This window comes from Vanellus vanellus (genome assembly GCF_965231255.1).
Source record: "Vanellus vanellus genome assembly, chromosome: 2".
Taxonomy (NCBI): Eukaryota; Metazoa; Chordata; class Aves; order Charadriiformes; family Charadriidae; genus Vanellus; species Vanellus vanellus.
This window is the reverse complement of record NC_138906.1, coordinates 33,572,782-33,594,149: the sequence shown is the minus strand read 5'-3', so window position 1 is coordinate 33,594,149 and position 21,368 is coordinate 33,572,782. Positions and strand designations below refer to the sequence as shown.

Below are 21,368 nucleotides of genomic sequence, written 5' to 3'. Positions count from 1 at the left end.
GTACCATTCGTTACCCATCTATTTAAAAATGTAACTTAATTTTAATTCAAAGTAAATTCTTTCACAGATAAATTTTTCTGAAATTTTCTCTTCCATTCTGAGGCAAAAGAAAAATATATGTTTTTTTTTAATCTGTATGTTATTCACATTAGTAGGAAATAGTTTGCATTCTACCAGAAAATTTTCTTTAAAAACGAAACAAATAAAGGAAACATTTTGGTAATAAGTATTTGGAATTGAAAGTTACTAGGCCATTTCTGGTTTCATTGGCAATTTATCTCTGGACGTCTTTATTCGAGAGATTGCTCCATTTTACATATTTTGGAGCTAGGGTTCCCTGTTCCTTTATAGTTTTTGTTGACCTTTTTTGTATATTGAATTTTTAAAGAATATAAATAATTTATGCTTAATATAAAAAATATTCCACTGTGTCTTTTTGAAACCCCTGTTTTCTTTAGTATTCTGAAAGAAACCTTTCTTTTTAAGTTATTCTACCTTCTTGTGTCTGTTTTGTTTTGTTACTCAAAGTGTTGAAAAACTTCTGAAAGAGAAGAATAACACAAAAAGAGAAGTATAACACAAATTATTTTTCTTTCTAAGTGGACTGTGTAAAGTGATCTTTTGGATTGCAGTCATGACAAACAAAAATGACAAAAATTATTGATTTTAATAATATAAAAGTGATAAGAGATTTTTCCCAAGATGTGCGTTAAGTTACACAATTCAGATGTATAATAATTATTAATTCCTTGAATTTCACTGAGTCATTATGAAACAAGAATAGAAACTAAAAATTTTCTTCACTTTTTTTACTAAACTTCTTGAGGAAATTTTAAAAGAAAAAAGGTCAAGTTGTACTGCAGCACTCTTATTTGGATCTTCTTTAACCCATTTAAACTTTTGCATTCTTGACAATTTTGAATCCTGGAGGAGGCTGGGAATTACAGTATCTGGGCTGTCATGTTTTATTCGAAACGTGAATTTGTAGACACGTTGTTAAATTTGACACAGCGGAAGGGTTATTTCAGCTTTTGTAAAGGAAAGCTTATGCATTGCAGAGCTAATTGTTGTTCTTTAAGGAGTTAACCGGCATCTTCTTTGAGGTTGCTGAAGCCGATAACTGCCTACTTGCATAATGAAATGTTTCACTGGAGTTTTTACTGGAGGTTCTTTAAAAAGGCTGAACAGATTTGGGATAAGAGTAAGGACTTACCAGAATAGATTATTTGTTAGACAATAAAAAACAAGGTAAAGTGCATGACTGGTTTTCATAGCAGTAAATCACCAATGGAGTTTTGTGAAGATCTGTGCTGGGACCTGTGCAGTTTATTTTGTTCATAAATAATTTGGAACAGAAAAGGGAGATACCCATTTTTTTTTTTTTTTTTTTTCCTGGGTAGTAGAGATGAGGGCTAACTGAGAAGGTTTGTAGAAGGTTGTTATGATAAAATTGATAGGTAAGTGTAGATAAATGTAAAGGAAGGCAAAGGGGCTGATCAAAGTTTTGATGTAGCTCCCACATATGAAATGACTGAATAGGTGTTGATCTCTCTACCTGTGGAAAGATGTGAGAAGAGATGTGGTGGAGCTTTTTGAAGGTGGTTTTGCACTCCCTTTTCTGTCACAACAGCAGAGCATGTGATGAAAAGAGTGATGAATCAGATGCTCCCTGATGCAGGTGCTGAAGTAATACTGCTATTCAGAAATAATTGGTGAATTAAAGATTCCTGTAATTCACTGAGGACTGTTGAGGCAATCGCATCTGGTTCAATGCATCCCTCAGGGATGTCTTAATTTAGAAAATTCCCAAGCCAGTATAATAGCTTCATATGAGGCCAAGGGAGTATTCTGGGAAAGTAAGAAGACAAGATTGCCTTGTTCTTATTTACTTGTCCTTGACTATTCACTGTCAGCCTCTACTAAGGACTGGATACTGGGCCAGACGGTGTGTGGTCTTGTCAAGTACATCAATTTCTATGAAAGACCCTATCTTAAATTATCCTTCCTTATTACATGTAATTCATATTTCTGGATGGACTGGTAATTTATCAATATGAAAATATACCAGAACTTTCTTATCTTAATCAGGCCAATTCACCTTAAGGTAGTCCTGTCTGATAAGCTCCCAGTTCTTGTTTTTGTACCTCCCTATGTTTTGGCTCGACAGATTCTGCTCCCTACTCAGTTTTCCATTAATTTGGATTATTATAATGACTAACTATAGGAAGCCAAACTGCTTGGGAAGGGTGTGTTGAGAGAAGAATGCCTCTTCTAGATGACTAAAAAGTGGAAAAACTTTTTTTTTTTAAGTCTGGAGGGCTCGTGGAGCAGCATGAAACTTTGCTATTTTGTATGTGTATAACTGGAGGAAAATATAGAGGGAAACATGTAAGGAATACAGATGTTCTTAGTTACTACTATCCTTTTTTGATGCTGCAGAAACCAAAATAGACAAGGCATTTGAAGAGTCATGCTTCTATAATTTATTCACTTGTTCTCATGACATTCTCTAAAAGTTTGTCACTAGGAGGTTGATGATTTCTTTTGGTGGGGTCTCAACTCCATCAAAAATTTTTTTGTACATGTAACTTCTCATTGATTTAGTTAAGAACATAAAGGTGTCGCAAGATACTTGCAACACCTAATTGAATTAATTTGTGGTTATAAAGTGTATATTTACTTCTGTAACACTTTGCTGGATAGCTAGAATTTGGCATAAGCTTCTTGGAAGGGTTTTATTTCTGATCCATCCTGAACCTGCCTCCCTAATACAGAATGTATTATTCTGGACAGGACTATTGAGATATAAGGTTTAATTAATGAAAGAAAATCTGTTATTGCTTAAAAGTACGATTTCTTTAGAACTGATTAAGAATATTTATTCTTTTTTAATTACTACAGTGTACAGACTATGACCTGGATTATGGAACTGAATGTTTGCATCTGGCTCTGAAATACTGTAAAACAAATGCCAAACTTGTTGAAGGAACAGCTGACCTCTGGAAGGTAAAGGCAATAATATTCTCTACTTTTATATATGTCTTTAAAAATTAATAAAATTAACATATTACCATAAAATTCAGATGTGTTTTCAGTTGTAATAGTTAGGCCTTTCTCTTCCAGATTTCTGAATTGGTTTTGGATTATCGTGAGCTTCTTCTAGAGCTCTGTTGTAGACAGCCTTGGGCAGATGTTACCTGAGGTAATCAATGAAGACAGTATTTATCTGGAAGTAGGAAAACCAACTAGGTGCTTGAATCTGTAAAACTATAAATCCATAATCTCTAAAACGAAGAATATTCTTTTATGAAATGAGATTTCTCTTGCTATTTCTGTATCTTTCGGCTGTTTTGCTCTGCTTCCTATGAGGACATCACTTTTTCTCTGATGCCAAATACCTGGCTAACCACAGTTTGATTTTTCTCTTTTTTTTAGAGCAGTTCATTACATTCAGTAACACTGTAATGTTTTGTCCTTTTCAATCAATTTTTTTAAAATTTTTTAAGCATCATTCACTTTGTCTCATGATCTGTAGGTTCCTGATGACTGACAAAGCAGGTGTGTATACAGGTGCCAAAGGATACATCCCTGCTGCTTAAAAATATCCCATTTAATTGGTTTGGATGGTGGGACATTACTCTTTCTCAGTAACTGTTCTGTCATGCAATTTTTAAGTGTTTCCTTATTTTTATTTTTTTTTTTTTTTGTTATTTTATTCATTACCACATTGAAGGATCTGGAAGCAGCTCAAATCACTCCAGCTGTCTTTGACAGTAAATTACTTCAATGGGACATGATTTCTAATAATATGACAGTAAATCTTACACAGGAAGGTAATTTCCTGAATCTGCAGTGCAAATTTCCTGTGCAATTTAGCAGCAAAATTTGCTTATGTGTTGGTTGCATAAACTTCTTTGAATATCTTTCTGGGGACATGGTCTTTCCGAAAAAATATATTGTCTGTTTTCCTGTTCAGTCTTCTAAGGGACAGATTGTCATGCATATTTGCATTACATCACATTTTGGGTGGTTTCATTGTTCTCATTGCAAAGCATGGTGCTTACGCGAAGGATAACAAAATAAGCCCATAATGTTTGTTTAGTTCTTTATATTGTTTATTTAGTTCTTTACTATCTGTAGATACTGCTGATGCCCAGGAGATGAAATGTAGCCTTTGGACCTAGAATGACAGAATAATTATGACTGAAGGAATTACCTAGATGTCATCTGGTCCAACACCTTGCTGAAAGTGGGGCCAATGCTTATCACTCTGGAGGAGATTTTTTCATAATATTTGGTCTTCATTTCCCTTACTGCCTCTTCCACTGGGAAATTATGTAAGGCCAACAGAAAGATCTGCAAGAAAAGTCCAGTTTCCTCTTTGATATAGCTGTTAATTATGACCTTTTGCCACCCTTCATCTTCTGTTCATCGGGCTGAACAAGCCGAGTTCTCTCACAGCATCTTAGCAGCCTGGGCTTCCTCCTGTTCCTCACTGCATTGTACTGGGGACCCCAAACTAGAAAGAGTACTCCAGCGTGTTCTCAAAAGGGGCAAATACAGGAGAATATTCCCTGTATTCTCTGTAATGAAGTCTGCTCCCTTACTAATACAGCTCAGGCAGCTGGACTCCTTTTCTTCACTGCTGCACACTGCTGACTCGTGTTCAGCTTGTCTGGAAGGTCCTTTTCTGCAAATCTGTTTTCTATATTTTGGCATCAGTATGGACTGCTGCACAGCGTTATTCTATCTCACACGCAGGATGCTGTATTTGTTTGTTATATTTCACAAGGTTTCTGTCAGCCCCTTTCTCCAGCCTTTCAGAATCCCTCTAAATGAGTGTTGTCCCCTTGAGCATATTGAATACTCTCCCATTTGTTGTCATCTACTAGTTTGCTGATGGTATCTCCCATTTTCCAGGTTATTAATAAAGATATTAGACAGTATTGTCCACAGTATCAGCCCCTGAAGAATAGCACTAGTAACTAGCCCCCAGTTACACTTCAGAATTGAGCTTGTGCACGTCTCTGTTTTCAAACATTTCACTGTTGAAGTGTTAGTGCCACTCCAATGTTGTTGGTACAATAAAATCCTGATGCTGTTAACTTTTTAGCATGTGGAACCCTTTGCAGTATCACTGGACTTTAAAGAGGCCTGTAAACACATGAAAAATAGTAACAGGTGAAGAGTGAATTCCTCGTAGGTGCTCGGATATTGGACAGAGGACTTTTTGAGCTTGTGGCATACTGTAGAATATAATGGAGAAGGAGATTCAGTTGGAAAAGATGAAAATACTGTGGACCAGGTGAAAGAGTCTCAGTGTTGATAGTATGGCGCTGTGTGTGACAGCAGCAACAGCACCCGTTTATGCACAGATACTGTCCTGCAGGCAGTGCAGAGCAGTGAATATGCTATATATAGAATACACAAAGATGCTGGTGCTGTATCATTAAAGTACCCGTACCTTCTCACATCCTATTCCCTGCCTTATTTTGTAGCTAAAACTCATTGGTGTCTTCTGTGGCTTGTGAAGGCATTCAAAGTCAAAGGCATAAAAATAGTGAGGTCTGTATATCAATACATACAATACTGACATCAGCTTAGAGGCTAGAGAGGAGGATGGCTCCTTCCTGATTGAATAGCACCCAGTTGTTGGTCACTCTGTACCACGGTGTTTGGCAGTTGACTTGGGGCAGTACCATTAAAGAAGAGAACAGTTGTGCTCAGTCTGTGCAGTTTGATAAAGTGCAGAAGACTGCCAATTTTCTCAAGTAATGCTTGCCTTAAAAATGCTTAGGAGCTGTTGCTGTTTGTTACTAATCACCTTTCAGAAGCAGAATTCTCTTTCCTTAGCAGTCATAATAATGTAATTTGTAAAATGTTGGTTTGTTTTTCTGTAAGGCTTTTCAATGCTGAGATAAATTATGTTCTGTAAGCTAAGAACTGCTGTGCTCCCAATGGCTCCAAGAGGCAAAACAAGAGGGGAAAAGATACTCCATCTCCAGATAAATGAGAATTGAAATAAATAATCACTGTTCAGTTGAGGCTTCAGAGGATGTGTAACAGAAAAACTGCAGTCAGCTAACAGGCGAAGAGCTTCTGAAGTCGAGTATTACAAACCAGTTTCATTCTATGTGGACCTTGAATCTTTACAGAGAAGATCTGATATTTGTAAGAATTCAGTTTACTTATTAGGTGCTGCATAACATGAAATGACTCAAAGCTATAGGAAAAAGTTACTTTTGTGTGCATGTGTATTATCTCCTTGAATTAACTCTATTCTGCTGGAGTGCTGTCTACTCGTAGTGCATGAGAAAAAGTAATGTTTTAAAGTCATTCATGGTTGGAGCTAAAGCAAGAGATAGTTTGTTTACTTTCTGGTAACAAATTACAAAATTAAAATCATTCTTTGTAGTGACAACAACAAGCAGGCAGGAACATTCACATTACTTTGGTGTTATAAATATTTATAAGTTCTATTATAAATGTAGCTGTTATAATTATTTATAACATATTTAGATCAGGATGATGAAAAAGGAAACAAAATCACGCTATCAACACCACTTTTTCAGTTTCTCTGTGCTTGACACCTTTGAAACAAAATGACCTTAAATGTTTTGGGACAATGTTTTGTCTTTTGAATAAGCCCCATCTGAATTGCAAGAACACCTTTTAATCAACACAAGAAATTTCAGAGACATTATAAATATCCATAACTTAAGAGAAACCTTTGTTGGATTTGGCATCTTATTCAGTATTGAAAGAGGTGTAGAGAATCCCTCCCTCCCTGACTGGTAAGTTGTGGTCACCTGTGGTAGCTGGCAGGGTTTTCTTTCTTTCAACTTTACTGTCTTCATAAAGCTTATAGGAGCTTTTGTCTGAAACTAGCTTATAGGATCAAAGATTGTGAAGGAAATATATATGGATAGTGTGATATAGTCTCAGATGTTTTATTTCTCTAGGAAAACCCTGAAGTATTTGCTGATGTCTGGCTCAGAATTTCAGAAGTGATTTTAAAGCTTCATTCTTATTTTTTTTATTTTTCTGTGCTGTTTTCTTTAAGACTGACCCTACTTTATGAAGTTACTTCCTTTTAAAATCAGACTATTTAAACATACTGTTGCTTCTTAAAGAAACTGTGAACCTTAGTATGTGAGACCACTTTTGACAGAGCTTTGATAGTCTTGTTTTTTGAAAGGTTTTTAGATGGTAATCTGTTACAGGTTTACTGAAATTTCGGTATAAAAGCCCTTTAGAAACAGGTAATTAGAAAGAAACCTTGCAACAGAATTGGTGACTTAATGATTCTTTATCCTTAAATTTTAAATTCAAGACATTGATTCTTCCTAACAGTATATAAACAGACAGCTAAGTTTTCGCAGGCTAGATTCGTTCTCTGACTGCTTCTCCTGCAGGAAAATCTGTGGTGAAATAAGTTTAATTTTTAATTTTAAAAGAATATCATTCCTTGGAAAAATGGTGAGTAATGAGAAAGGTAATATTCATCTGTTTCCGACTAAAATACACAGCTTCGTTTATGAGATGGAAAGGAAAGCAGTTACAAGAGTCCTTATGTTAAAATGAAATAGTAATTTACTTGGAGACTAAAATGCTGATACCTACAGTAGTGTGTTTCTGCTGTAAGATTTACCTTGCAGCACTAAAGCTTTTGGAATCCTATTCAGTCCATTTCAAAAAGGAAGAAAAAAGTTATTCAGACTCTAGAGAAACAGATGCAGAAAATCCAGTAATATTTAACATAAAAGGAAGTTGCAGTAAAACCAAACCCAAATATTTAGCGGATATTCTTATATCAGTTCATGTCACTGCACGTCACTGCAAAGACATTGCTAGCAGAGACTTAGCATCTTGGGTAGATGCTGGCTTTAGCTTTCTGTTATTTTATTTGCAAAGCCTAATACTGGGATTGTCAACCACCGTGAGGGTACAAAGGCAGATATGAAAGGTGTGTCTTTTGCAAGTACCAAATTGATATTCAGCATCTTATTATCCATCTAACTTGATCTGAATAATGTCTTCAAGACATTGCTTTTAATCCTCTGAAAGCTCATACAAAGCCTACTATAGTCTCACTAAGTCCCACTGATTAATTGAACTCTCATTAACAGTAATAGTCTTGCACTACTGAAAAATTACACCTATATAAGTAAAATAAATAATGAGGCTTCTCCCTGGCTGTCATTTTTATGATCACAAGTCCTATAAAAAATGAACCTATTTCACAATAAAATTATAGAGGACAAATACTGTTTTTAAGGAATTAGAAAAATGGGGGTGTGAAAATAGATGAAATGTCATGTTTTTATGATTCTTTAAAGGGTTAAAAATAGTTTTAGGTTTCAAATGAGTTCTAAGCAGATCTAAGTATTTAAAAAAAGGTTTCTCTTGTGTCTCCAGTAATTTCTGTAGCTTCTGTTCTCATGACTTGCCAGTGATATTTTACCAGAATTTAGAAATTGACAATATCATTTGTTTATGGTATTTCAAATGTAAAGGATTGCCTTCAGGGCATTGTTTTATTGGTTTTACATTCCTTCCTGCTGTGTAAAATCTAATGAGGCTTGTCTGTCCTTTAGGTGACCTACAAGCGGGATCTGTATGCAGCTGAATCGATTATTAAGGGTATGTGTTTGTCCTTGTGGCTGTCATTTTTCATATTCCTCAGTCTAATTTAGAATCTGGTGTGCTGTAGTTTTAAATGTGTTTAAGAAAAGTTTTATGATAAATAAAATGTGCTTAGGCAAGTTGGTTTTGCTGGTTCACTGGAATACTTATATTATGCATTATTTACCTTTATTTACTTCTCTTAGAATAGAGAACCTGGTAAAAAGCTGTGTATATTACAGAGTCAAACAGAGATTAATTTTGAATGATTTTATAAGGAATAAACAATTCTTTTCTTTCATTTCCACTTCAGTTGTGAATATGTTCCATCTTTCTAACCCAAGTAGTAGAATGGAAATTAAATATTAACTCTTTAAGGCTCTTTACTTACAGAAACTTGTTACCTAAGTGATATAGCAATTACATGTTATTGAGATACACCATTAATTTATAATTACTCTATTGAATTAGTTTTTAACCTTTTCCTGTACTGGTAATAGTGGTTTCATAGCAGTTTAACATAAAGGCTAGATTTAGTCTTTATCTAGATTGTGTCTGCCTAAAACAATGAAGAAAGGAAGAACTCTTAAGTACGGTATAAGCCCACTGATGGTTATTGTAAACTGATAGGCACTGATTCAGGGGACTTTTGCTTGACTCAGTGTTGAGAACTGAAGGATAAAAGCCTGGAAACTGATGAAGAGAAAGGGACTTCCTTTTGGATTAAAAATATCTTTCCAGAGAAAAGATCGTAGTTCCTATTTAAGAAAAACAGAGGAAAAAAAAGAGTCCTATTAGGGCACGGTGAGTGACTGACTAGTTGTTCACTTAGGTCGTTTGTGTTGTATACTAGGTCCAGTATTGGTTTAGCTTCTGGTTTGGGTAAATTAGACCATGTTGAGCTCAGCTCCATCACTGTAGACAACTAGAAAGCTTAAACAGAGCTCAGGTATTGCTGTGGTATTCTGCATGTTGCTTTTCTAGACCTCCAGGAATGCAACAAGTTTGAAGATTCTGGTTATTACAGTGGGCAAATATGGCATGTTATATGCACTTCTGGAACTACCTGATAGAATTTTTCAGGCACAGACCAAGGAGATAAGGCTGTGAAACCTTGGGAGTTCTAGTTTTGACAGGGACTGGGCTCTCATCTCTGTAGCTAGAGGCCTGGAATTTTTTTAAATTTTGTTTTGCGTAGGATTCTTAGAGGTTCCACACTCCTCTAGCTTTCAAGCCTAGGATTTCCAAACATGTTAAAGACAAGAAGGTAGCTTGGAATAGTCGGCATGAATTTACTAAGGGGAAATTATGCCTGACTAACCTGATAGCCTCTACAATGAAATGACTAGCTTGATGGATGAGAGGAGAGCAATGGATATGGTTTGTCTTGATGTCAGCAAGGCTGTTTACACTATGTCCCATAACATTCTCATTGACAAAATGACTAAGTACAGACTAGAAAAGTAGACAGTGAGGTGGACTGAAAACTGGTTGAACTGACAGGCTCAAATATAAAGTCCAGCTGGAGTGCAGTCACAGTAGTCTACCCTAGAAGTCGATGCTGGTTAAAATCTTTGCTAATGATCTGAGTGATAGGGCAGAGTACACCTTCAGCAAGTCTGCAGATGATGTAAAACTGGGAGGAGTGGTTGATAGACCAGGTGGTTGTACAGCTGTTCAGAAGGACCTTGACAGGCTGGAGAAATGGGTGAACAGGACTCTCATGATTCATCAAGGGGAAGTGCAAACTCCTGCACTTGGGAAGCAAGGCACCATTGCAGGCTGGGGCTGACTGCCTGGAAAGCAGCTCTGCAGAAAAGGCCCCAGGGAGTACTGATGGACAACAAGTTGAACAGGACCTGGCGATGCATCCTTATGGCAAAGAAAGCCAACAGCTATGGTAGGCAGAGCATTGCCAGCAGGTCAAGGGAGGTGACCCTTCGCCTCTGCTCAGCACTGGTGAGCTCACATCTAGAGTGTTGGGTCCAATTCTGAGCTCCCCTGCGCAGGAGAGACGTGGTCATACTGGAGAGAGTCGAGCGAAGGGCCGTGATGATGATTAAGGTAGTGGAGCATTTGTCTTATGAGGAGATGCTGTGAGAGCTTGGACTCTTATGCCTGCAGAGGAGAAGGCTCGGGGGGATCTTAGCAATGTGTATAAATGCCAGATGGGTTGAAGTGAAGAAAATGGAGCCAGACTCTTCCTCAGTGGTGTTCAGGGAAAAGAGAACGGGCAATGGTCACAAACTGAAATACAGAAAATTCCATTTATACATTTGGAAAGCCTGGAAATTCTTAGGATTCTCAGGGTTTTATTACAAAGCTGGGAGATTGGAAGGGAGACTCTCTGTCCTTGATTTCCTAGGAAACATTCGTTCAGCTTAGATTGCCAATATGAGCATCTCTTGGCTTATAAATGCTGTTTTTAGCAGCTTTTATTCAGTTACTGAAAAGAATATTTTATCTCAGAAATTACTTGGGTTAATATTTTCAGAAACGTATTTTTAACTTATTCAAGCTTATGGGAAGCTTTGAAAATGGGGGTGTGATCTGACTTAAACTGGAAAAATATTTTCAAAATATGCAGTATCTCCATTTTGTCCACTTATTTTTTGATAGCTATTGGATATTTACAAACTTTATGCAAACAGAATTCATTCTGCCATTAAGAGTTTTTCGCAAATAAAATCTAGATAAGAAGTTCTTGAGTTGGCCCAGTGATTATCAAAGCATTTTTTTAAAAATTTTCTGAAATTCTTGTGCTCTTGGAAAAGTACATAGTAGTTTTCGTTTAATTTTGTGATCTTTCCTTGTATTAAACAATTTAGTTTGAATATAAATTTTAAAAGCTCAAATATTGTTACTGTGGTTGTCACATGAGCAAAATGACTCACAAGACAAAAAATAGTTAATAGAATGAATCAGTATGCAAAGGAGGAATTTCATGGTGCGGTATGATATACAATTAAGCAATGATTTTTATCTCCTTGATGAATAGGAATTGGAACTAATACTTTACCTTGAATGGTAGTTCAGTGGAAAAAAGGGAAGCTTCCAATCTTTGAGGAGTGCAAAAGTAATTATATGAAAAAATGACGTTCACTTTTTCCAGTCTAAATATAGATCCCTTTACAGCAATCATTTTGCTTGTCCTTACTTAACTAAGTAATGATCTGACTTGTCCTGTTGACTTAATTTCAGTTAAATCAAGTAAATAAGTTTTTGCAGAGTCAGAATGGCAGTTAAATATTTAAAAAAAAAAATTACAGCCTCCCCTGACTTCCGAGACCCTTTTTGCACTGCCAGCATCCAGTTTATTTCATCTAGCAAGATGCAAATCCGTACCTCCATGATAGGAGTTCTCACTGAATTCCTAATTATAATAGAGTGTATGCATGCTTTTACAATACAGACTTCTTTTAAGTATTGTCTGTAATTTAAAGTATTATCTATATAGCAGAGACATTCAAAGAAAAATTCCCTCTGATGGTAACGTTAATAAGGAAATGTAGAAAGCTGATTCAACTGCTTGGATGTGCTGTTTTGTTACAGTATTTGTAAATATTTGCTGTAATAAGAATTGTTGTACTTCTGTCAGTCAAGCTTGCTGAAGCCAGTAATGCCAGCATAAACCGATGTAAATGCCATGAATCCGCTCAATGAGTATACTTTGTTGATTACATCTTGACAAAAGATTCAATATTCGAGTTGGAAAAAATCTCAGCAAACTCATAGTTCTATGTTAACTTTGATCTTATTTTCCTCTTTCCTATGCATTTTTCATATTTATTTACCATGTATGTTCTTAGTATTTAATGAAAATTTATCAGTCATTAGTGGATCAAGTAGATCCATTTTCATTTCCACGTTCCTGGTACTTAACTGTAGACTGTACTACTTTTGTAATGCAAAGGCCAGTTTATTTAACTGTATCGTTCAGTATTACTCAAATATTTAAGAGTTATTTAGTTTAAAAGACCTTCAGGATGTACTGAGGATGTGTAAACTTTAAAGGAAAAGAAAAATCAAAACCAGTGCTAATTTATATTTTTTTTTAAAGTTCTTGTTCATCTTCTTGCAGTTTATTTGATCCTTTACTAGATATGTTCTTCTGTAGTGGGCAAGGAGAAAGCCAGGTGGACACCTTATGTGAAATCTGTTGCTTTAGGTAGCTGGAGAAGGAGACAGCACCCTGCTCCCTTCATTCAGCTGTCCAGTTTGCTTATGCCTCCTTCCTCACACGTCCCCATTATTACAGAGCAGCTCTTGTGAAGGTGGGAACTGAGTCATCACGCTTCTTGTGGGGAAACTAGAAACGAATACAATGTGAAAAAATGGTTTCTGTGCTCTCCCTCTGCTGCCCTCCCATCCTTGTAAAGGTGATTCCTTGTATTCTTAAATCAGTGCTAGTCTTTCTTCTTTATAGATTATTTAAAAGAAAAACGAATAGATTTGTAATATTTTGAAACACTTTGCTAAAAAATGTTTTTATAGTATTTTGTGCTAATTTTATGTAAAAATACACAGTATTATTTCCTACAGAAAAAAATATAAATCTGAAACAATACTGAAACCTTCATGCAAATGAATTTCCACATTCCTGTGTATATAAGGGCTTCATTAGTCTCGTAAGTCGTTAAAGAAAATTATTTATAATTTATTTAAAAAATAAGATCTATTCCAACTAGCTTTCTCTAAAACGGCTTGGATGCAGCTTATTCAAATGAAAGGAACATTCAGTAAGTTTAACTATTTCTTTTTATAACTGGAGCAAGAATGCTGTAAATGACCAGTCCTTCTCTTCGTGCTGCTCATAGATACATATTTTACATGTGTATTTCATCATGTTATCACATTTTGTGTTTTCACTAAAGCCAGTACAATCTTTTGCAGCTGTTGGTCCTGATAAAAAGTCTATGTAGCTTAAAGTAAAAATGAAGACTTGCATGGTGGTAAATCAGGCTAATCCCTTACTTGATCTTACTTATCTAATGTTCTGTTACTATGGCAGCATGCAATATATCTGCTTCAGTAACCACAATAATCTCTATGAAAAACTGTACTTTAGGTTGCTCGAAGTTTAGATTTGCTTTGTGCTGCATTGCATGATTTCAGGAAGGGAAAGCCTTACATGTTCTTTAGTCCTTATGCAAGCAGTGTAATAAGAGTCCTCCATAGCTAATTTGGACACCCTATAACAGATTTATCTTACATAATGCATTATCTTTAATGAGGTTTTGAATAGACACTGTTAGCACTCCAAGTCTGCACTTTGAATGTTGTGCCTTGCCTATTCTATGCCCTTCAAAAGGCTTCAAATACCAGATCTTCAGGTTGATACAATATGATTCACTTCTGTAGTGGACAGTTAGCCATATAAATTAGTATTAGGTAAGCATTTTATTCACAGTTAAAGGAAAGCATATTTAAGGGGAGAATATCTTTTTTGACCTATTGAGCATCATCCTGTTGTACCTTCATGCTGCATCGTTCAGTCTTATGGTTGTTGTTAGTTTTACAAAAGTAGTCTTAATAGTTACGTTCTACTGTGTTGTGCTGTGCCTATGGAAAACCTTCAAGGACAGATCACCTCCCAGAATGGCAACCATCCTATAAGCCAAGGCATGCTCAGTTAGGCCTGTCTTACTAGCTGAATAATTGAATGTATCACAGTGTCCGCTTTTCTTGAGGGTTCAGAACCCACTACATGGTGCTATATGAAGTGCTGCTATTTGTTGTTACCCTTTTGTGTTTTCTCCCACGGCTTAGGTAGCTATCTGCTGTGTGGTAGCTACTCACTGCTGTTTGTGAGCTTCTGCATTAGGGACCTGCTAGTGTCACAGAAGCATGTTATAGAGACTGATGGAGAAGCAACCCCTGCAAGAAAGTGGCAGTTCCCATGCAGTGTTTCTTCTGAGGGTTTCAGTAACAGTCTCTGGAGAGAAGAAGGGCCTTCTGCTGATTCTGAACGGTCTAGAGATACAAACTTGTCTAGCAGAAGTCCCTAGTGAACTAGTGTGCTATTTGTGGCTTGCACAAGACCCACGTGCTTGTGGATTTTCACATACTATTTCCCCTTGGAGGCAGGCATCCTTAGGGACGGGTTTTCTGGATATCTACCTCCTCTTTTTCCTTTCTTTTCCTTCCCTTTTCCTTTTCTTTCTTTGGGATAAATGCAAGATGCCAGAAACTCCAGAAAGGAATACCTGCCTTCCCGTGTGGAATTGACTGTGTTTTGCCTTGTTAAAATCCCTTTCTTTTACTTTTGGTTGGCACTGGCTGGTAGTGTGTCTGTGACCTTGCTGAGCATAGCTGGCAGCAATCTTTCCTACCTATATGGAAAAGAGGGTGCCTGTTCCTGACACTATATATCACTTTGGGTATAAATGGTGTTACTGATGGGATGGTGGTCTACATGATGGTTCTTTGTGTCAAATTGTTGAAGAGGACACAAGACTGAAATACAGCATTACTCACTGGGTAATACAGTCCTGTATCGCATACTTGGGTGGATTCAGACATGAGGTTCAGGCAATGTAGGGTGTCTGAAGGGGAAGTCCTGCATGATGCCGTAAGGCTGGGTTGCAAGGTATCAACTTTTGGCATGCCAACTTGCGTGCTGTCAAGGTCCTCTGGAGTTGTCCCAGAAGCTAAATGTATGGCCTGAGAGGGTATAGGGTACTGAGGGCACTGGCCTCACACGGGCTGCCCACTACTGTTTAAGTCTTCACAATTGATTTCTTTATTATTAAGTGATCCAATTTACTTTGCTGAATGCACATTTTATCACTGGATGAATTCAGAAGTGATAAAGAACATTTGAGTATACATATTTAATTTTATGACCACAGTTCCAATTTTCATATCCTCTACGGTTATCCTTACTAGTGACTGAAACTTGTTTTCCTTCAACTTCAGAGAATGACAGTTATCTTTTCTGTTAACCTGTTTGTTTTATTTAGAAAATCCGTTTAGGCTATATTAAAAATATTTGTGCTGATGAGAAATATTCAGCCAACTTTTCCCTTTCTGGTTTTAAATAGTAGTTATTTTGCTTTGAATTATGAACTTCAACAGATCTTGAAATACTTAAATTTTTATACTAGAATATTAAGGTTACACTTGTGCCTATAGACAGTTTTGCTAAGGAACACATTCCTTGTAGTTCAGTTTGACATATTGTTTTGCTATCCTGTTTATTTTTGAGGTAGTCTTGCATTTCTGTCTATTGTTCATGTATTAAATTATAATTCTGTAAATATTCAAATTAAATACAAGAAAAATTATTATGGTAATATGTGTTTGGCAATTAAATATCTGAAAAAATAAAATTAGTCACTAAATTATGAGACTGTTTCTATAGTCTGCAATGTTACAAATGTAATTCTAACTATGTAACATGTCCCAAATGTTTCATAGAAGCACAGCTAGATTTTTAACTGATGGCCTATTGAGACGTAATAACTGGCAAATTTCAGCTTGCTTAAGTTGAATCAGGTGGAAGGAAGAAAAACATACATGCTTGCATACTTTTTTGTACTGTAGATATTTATATGTATATATAGCATTCGTATTAAAGGCAATACAAAGAAACACTTTACTAATGTAAATAGACTAAGGAGATATTTTTCTTTTGAGACTTTTTTCTTAAAACATCTCTTATTTGCTTACTTCTACAAGTCTCTTTTACGACTATATTATGAAAGTCTGAGTCCTAATATAATTTGTTTTATAAACAGTAAATTTAATGCTTTAGTTAAGCAGGTATGAACTTGTAGAGTATGCAGACAAGGTGGCACACGCCTATTTTTAATAGTCTTGAAGAAAACATCATCTTACAATAAGGGTGACTCATCTAGAAATGTAGTTAAGATCAGGCTAATACAAAACATCCTAAAAAATTTCCATTAGGACTACTGCCCTCAGGGTAGGTATCTTTGAACTCTAGTTCCAACATGTAAACTTTAAATGGTGTGTCTCAGTAGAACTTTGTAACTTAGGGTTTGACTCTCCTCCTTTTTCTTTTCTTAAGGGCTCTTCTGCAAAAACTTTATCACAAGAAAGTGTGTTTGCAGATTGGATATTTTGCCCTCATATTTGCCTAAATAAGCATCTGCTGATGTAGATACATTTACATTTTGAAAGTGCCAAGAAAAAATATTGTAATGCCTTCAAACTGTTTCTGACTGTTGGGAGCTACATACTATATTTTGTGTTATATGAAGAACCCATACGACTTTTTGTAAAAAAACCCCAAGAAATATGACAAAATATGACATAAGCCTTGTGTATCAAAGGACATATATGTTACTCGGGGTAGGCTGCAGTTTCACGGGCACTCTCATTAATCAGTGGCTGTTCTCCGCTGTGAGGCGAAGAAATAGACTGGCAGGAGAGAAGGTACTCCCGAGAAGAGTTTTGTCACGTGAAAACAACCCTCTTCCTTGTCTTCTACCACAAAAGCTTCCTCTCTTTCTTGTGTGCTAATATTGGTAGGGGCAGTGTCAAATTTGGCTTTTGGTTTTTGTGGCTACAGAGAAATGTGGAATGTATAAACAGAAAATTGGTAGATATTTTTGGTTACCTATGTTATACGAATAACAATTTCCATTCATTCTGTTGAGCATGAATGAACAAAATTCTTGGCAGTACTTGTGTCATTGTTCTTGTGTTTACAGTGGTAAACGTCTCTGTTATGAGATACTAAAAATGCCAGGGAGAACCATGCTGACTTTCTAGATCAGTCAAGCTTTGCAGTGTAGAAAGTGAAAATGGAATTCTGATAAATTAATTTACTATTTTGAATTCACTGCATTCTTCAAAAGTATTTTGATGAATAGGATATGCTTCCAAAATAGTAGAAATTATAATGACAGAATGGCATGGTATGAACATATTTTTACAAAAATAAATGTATGTATACATGTATATGTGCAATTAAGAGAAAAAATTTACGTCTGTAGGCTAAAACCTGTTTACCACTCAGATGCATTATTATTCTTATGGTCTTAATTCCCTAGGATATGGTATTTATTCAAACAAAGTATTATTTTAATTGCTGTTTGTTTGTAGCATGCTTTTCAGGGTAAACTTTTAAGTCAGTTGTTAGAGTATACTTAATACGTTATCTAAGAAAGGTAGTTCCATAAACATGCACACATTTTCATTTCTAATTTTGGGTGAGATCCCAGAATAAAGACTGTAACAGGTGTTACTGAATAACAATATGATCTAAAGCTTTCAGGATATCAAAGAAGGGCACAGAAAAATTGAAAATTCAGTTTTCTGCTGCAGAGAGCAGGAAGTTTAATGGAACAAATTCTGAAATCCTGTATCCGCTTTATCTTTAATGAAGAAAATTCCCACCCCTTTCCTTATAGAGAAAATTAATGTTTAACCTAAAAGAATTTGGTTAAGTCTTAACTGTTTTTCATTTTATGCAAAAAAATATGCTCTGAGTGGATGTTAAATATGACGCACTATGGGGAGGGTAACTCCATAATCCAGTATGGCTGGGAAGAAGCCGAGAATAAAAGGGAGACATGTATTGGGAAGAGGAGATTTCCAGGGAAATAATAAGTTTAAAGTAAGTAGAGGAAGAGGAAGCCAAAGAGAGAGATTTTGATAGGTAATGTAATAATGAGAGGAAGAAAAAATAAAAAGTTGGGCAGACGGAAAGGAAGGTATGGTGTGAAAGTAGGGAAGAAAAGTGGAACAGTGGTGCATGGTGGGAGGACAGGAGGTAACGGGCAAAATTGAACCAAGGGAAGTTCGAGCTCAATAATAGGAAAAATTCTTTCACCATGAGGACAATCGAGGAGTGAACAGGTTGCCTGGAGAGGTGGTGCAGTCTCTGTCGTCAAAGGTTTTCAAGAGGCGGGGGGAGGGCGGGGCAAAGGGATGGACGGCCAGGCCTGACCTCATGGTGATCCTGCTTTGAGCAGGAGTTTGGACTACAGACCTCCAGAGGTCCCTTCTAGCCTGAATTATCCAGCAGTCTAAATAAACATAAAGATTTTTTTGGCCACTTGAAAAAGTTGGTATTTAAATTGAAATTGAATTTTAAACCTCAGCTAGAACAGCACTGTTGCTTTGCTATGATGATTTCATAAACAAGTTTCCCAGGCTTCCTTTATACTTTTTTCTTGATCATTTAAAAGCATGCAGCATCTTTTGCATGTGTGTATTATCATTACTTTCATTTTTTCATACTTTATCCCCTCTAACATTGCATTCCACCTCCAGATTAAAAATACGTTTTTTCGCACTTGGTTCAGCTTTGCTTTCTTCTTTAGTAAATTCAACCTGCATATCTTAGTCACCTTTTTTGTAGTCTTCTCTCCTTTCTCATTTACATCACAGGAAGTTAGAGGCTTAAGGGGGCTGGGGAAAGGAGTAAGATGAGCTTTTATAGTTGCAGTCTTTGAGCAGCCTCTTGTGAGGTTAATTTTGACACTTGCTGTTGATAACTGACTTCTTTTTAAAAAGAACTGTCTGAGGGTAAGTTATGGTGCCTTTTTGGATTCCACAGCCTTCTTCCACATGTGGATTTTTGTAATAGCTCCAATCTGACCTTCTTCATTAAATTACTTAGTTCCATAGAATCTGAGTTCTTGAAATCCGATATGCCAGTCTGGTTTATTATGTACATCTATCTAGTATCTGCGGTGTATCTGCATTCCGTGTACAGTACCAAATTCAAGTGGCTTTTGCTCTCTGATTTCAATCTACCACCAGTTTCTTTCTGTTGATAAGAAATTAATTCAATATGTTTCCCATTGACCCATTTTTGAGACTGTAAAGTTATTCTGTATTAAGTAGAAGCCTACTTTGATGCATGTTCAGTATATTTTTTTTGCCCAGTGAATCTATGGGAAGATAATTTCTCCCACAGTTGTGGTATCCTGTGATTTCCAGTCCTGTGAGAACTGGCCATGCATTTTTTTAATTCTCGCTTTCATCTGGTTGTGATGGTTTATAAGCAGATGTTTATTGTTCTCTTTCTTTCTTCCCCCCTCCCCATTCTTGCAATCTTAATACAAAGCCAGTTGCTACCACTGTTTTCATTGTCACTTTAAAATCTTGGGCATAATAATTGCCCGTGATTCATAATATCATTTTAATTATCTTTTGGGATCCTCAGGGGTTAATTCACTTTTCCTGCTCACAAAAAAAATTGTGTTTAAAAATCACAAGTCACTTTCCAATAATGTTAACTCTACAGCAGCTTTAAAATCACGTTTCAGATCTGTATGGGGTTTTTGTAAAGAAGTCCTTGAGTTTACAATAGAAAGTGAGATGCTTGCTTAAGTAATGCATCTGATTTAACTTATTGTGTGGTATGTAATTATAAAAAAAACTTTCCACATGCAACAAATATGTATCTTTATATTCAGACTTGTTTGAAGAGCAGTTAGGCCATATTTTTATAATTTCTTTTATGTCTTTCACTAGTAATTTATTTTGTGGCGGTGTTTGGTATATTTCTGTGCCTGAAGTCACATTGAAGTCTGCTTTAAATATAATTAGACTTTATAGTTATGAATTTTCTAGCTGCTTATGGAATGGCTAGCCCAGAAATATTGGAAATCTTATGTTTTTGTCTGCATATGAATTCAACATCTAAAGGATAAAATCCTGAATTAGAAGTGAGAGTTCCAGACTTGGATTATTTTATTTGTTTGCTTAAAGAAAAGAAAATGCTCACTGAATCTTGAAATTGTATTCTCTCTTGCTATTGACTACTAATTTTCTGAAATGCTTGTTTTATGGAGCAGATCAGGCAATAACTTGAAACTATTGTTCTTGGTACCAACGAGATAGTATATTTTTCTGTCCCTCACCAGTAAAAGGTCTAAGTTTTTCCCCATGCCAAGATCTTTGTCACTGACTGCATTTTTTTTTTTTTTTTTTATATTGAGGGGAACGGCTATATCTGCTGTCTCCCTGAATAGTATCTTCAATACTTTCTTTTTTATATCTTGTAGTATATATTGTTGGGAAGAGGATTTATGTTAACCGGTGTCTCCTGGGTTTTTTTTGCTTTTCTCAATATTGCTGACATGGCATTTAGTGATCTGTTGGAGATAAGATTTCAAAAAGTTATTTTCTTGGTTATCATCTAATGGCAATAACGTGGACCTGAACAAATACCTTTTCATAGAAGTCCCATATTTAAATGGACTTTGGGTGCAGGCCTTATGTGATGTTTTCACGTTGTACAAAATCATGTAAAATATAATATGAATTTTATATCTGAGATGTATTTTATATAAATTATGTAGTTACAGTAACTGTGCCTTGAAATAAGTCATCTTAAAATTGAATTTACAGCTGTTGAAAAGGTTCTGTCAAGAGACAGCATTATTATGAATTGAAGGTAATGTTTAGCAGATTAGTAATTTTGATTGATTTATCTTTGCATGAAATACTAAGGCTTTTTTCTTGATCACAGACAACCTATCACAACAAGTTTGTGTTATTACCAATGTGAAGGATGCGGTTGCACAAGTAGGTTTTCTCCTTCGTGAATCTCTGAAAAGCCAAATAAAAGTAAGTACAACTCTATGGCTGTAAACTGTATGATTAATTTAATGTTTCTGGTTGTCACAACTCTTAAAAAATGGTCTAAAAAATGTGAATGCGGAAACTGAGACCTCCTGTGTCACTGTAGTATTTATTACAAAGGATTAACACCAGGTGTGGAAGTTACTAAGAGAGAAGCATCTTCTGCCCAATTATGC

The 21,368-nt window shown here is 35.9% G+C and overlaps 1 protein-coding gene across 1 annotated transcript in view; it reads left to right on the top strand.

Annotated features, from left to right (window-relative positions):
- CRPPA (CDP-L-ribitol pyrophosphorylase A) overlaps window positions 1-21,368 on the top strand; it is a gene marked incomplete at its 5' end in the record, with an annotated part of 119,056 nt that overhangs the window by 40,577 nt on the left and 57,111 nt on the right. Inside the window, 3 exons of the mRNA XM_082499700.1 lie at window positions 2,902-3,006; window positions 8,598-8,643; window positions 21,080-21,177. Of these exons, the coding sequence (XP_082355826.1) occupies window positions 2,902-3,006; window positions 8,598-8,643; window positions 21,080-21,177 (249 nt within the window). The remainder of the gene's footprint in view (window positions 1-2,901; window positions 3,007-8,597; window positions 8,644-21,079; window positions 21,178-21,368) is intronic.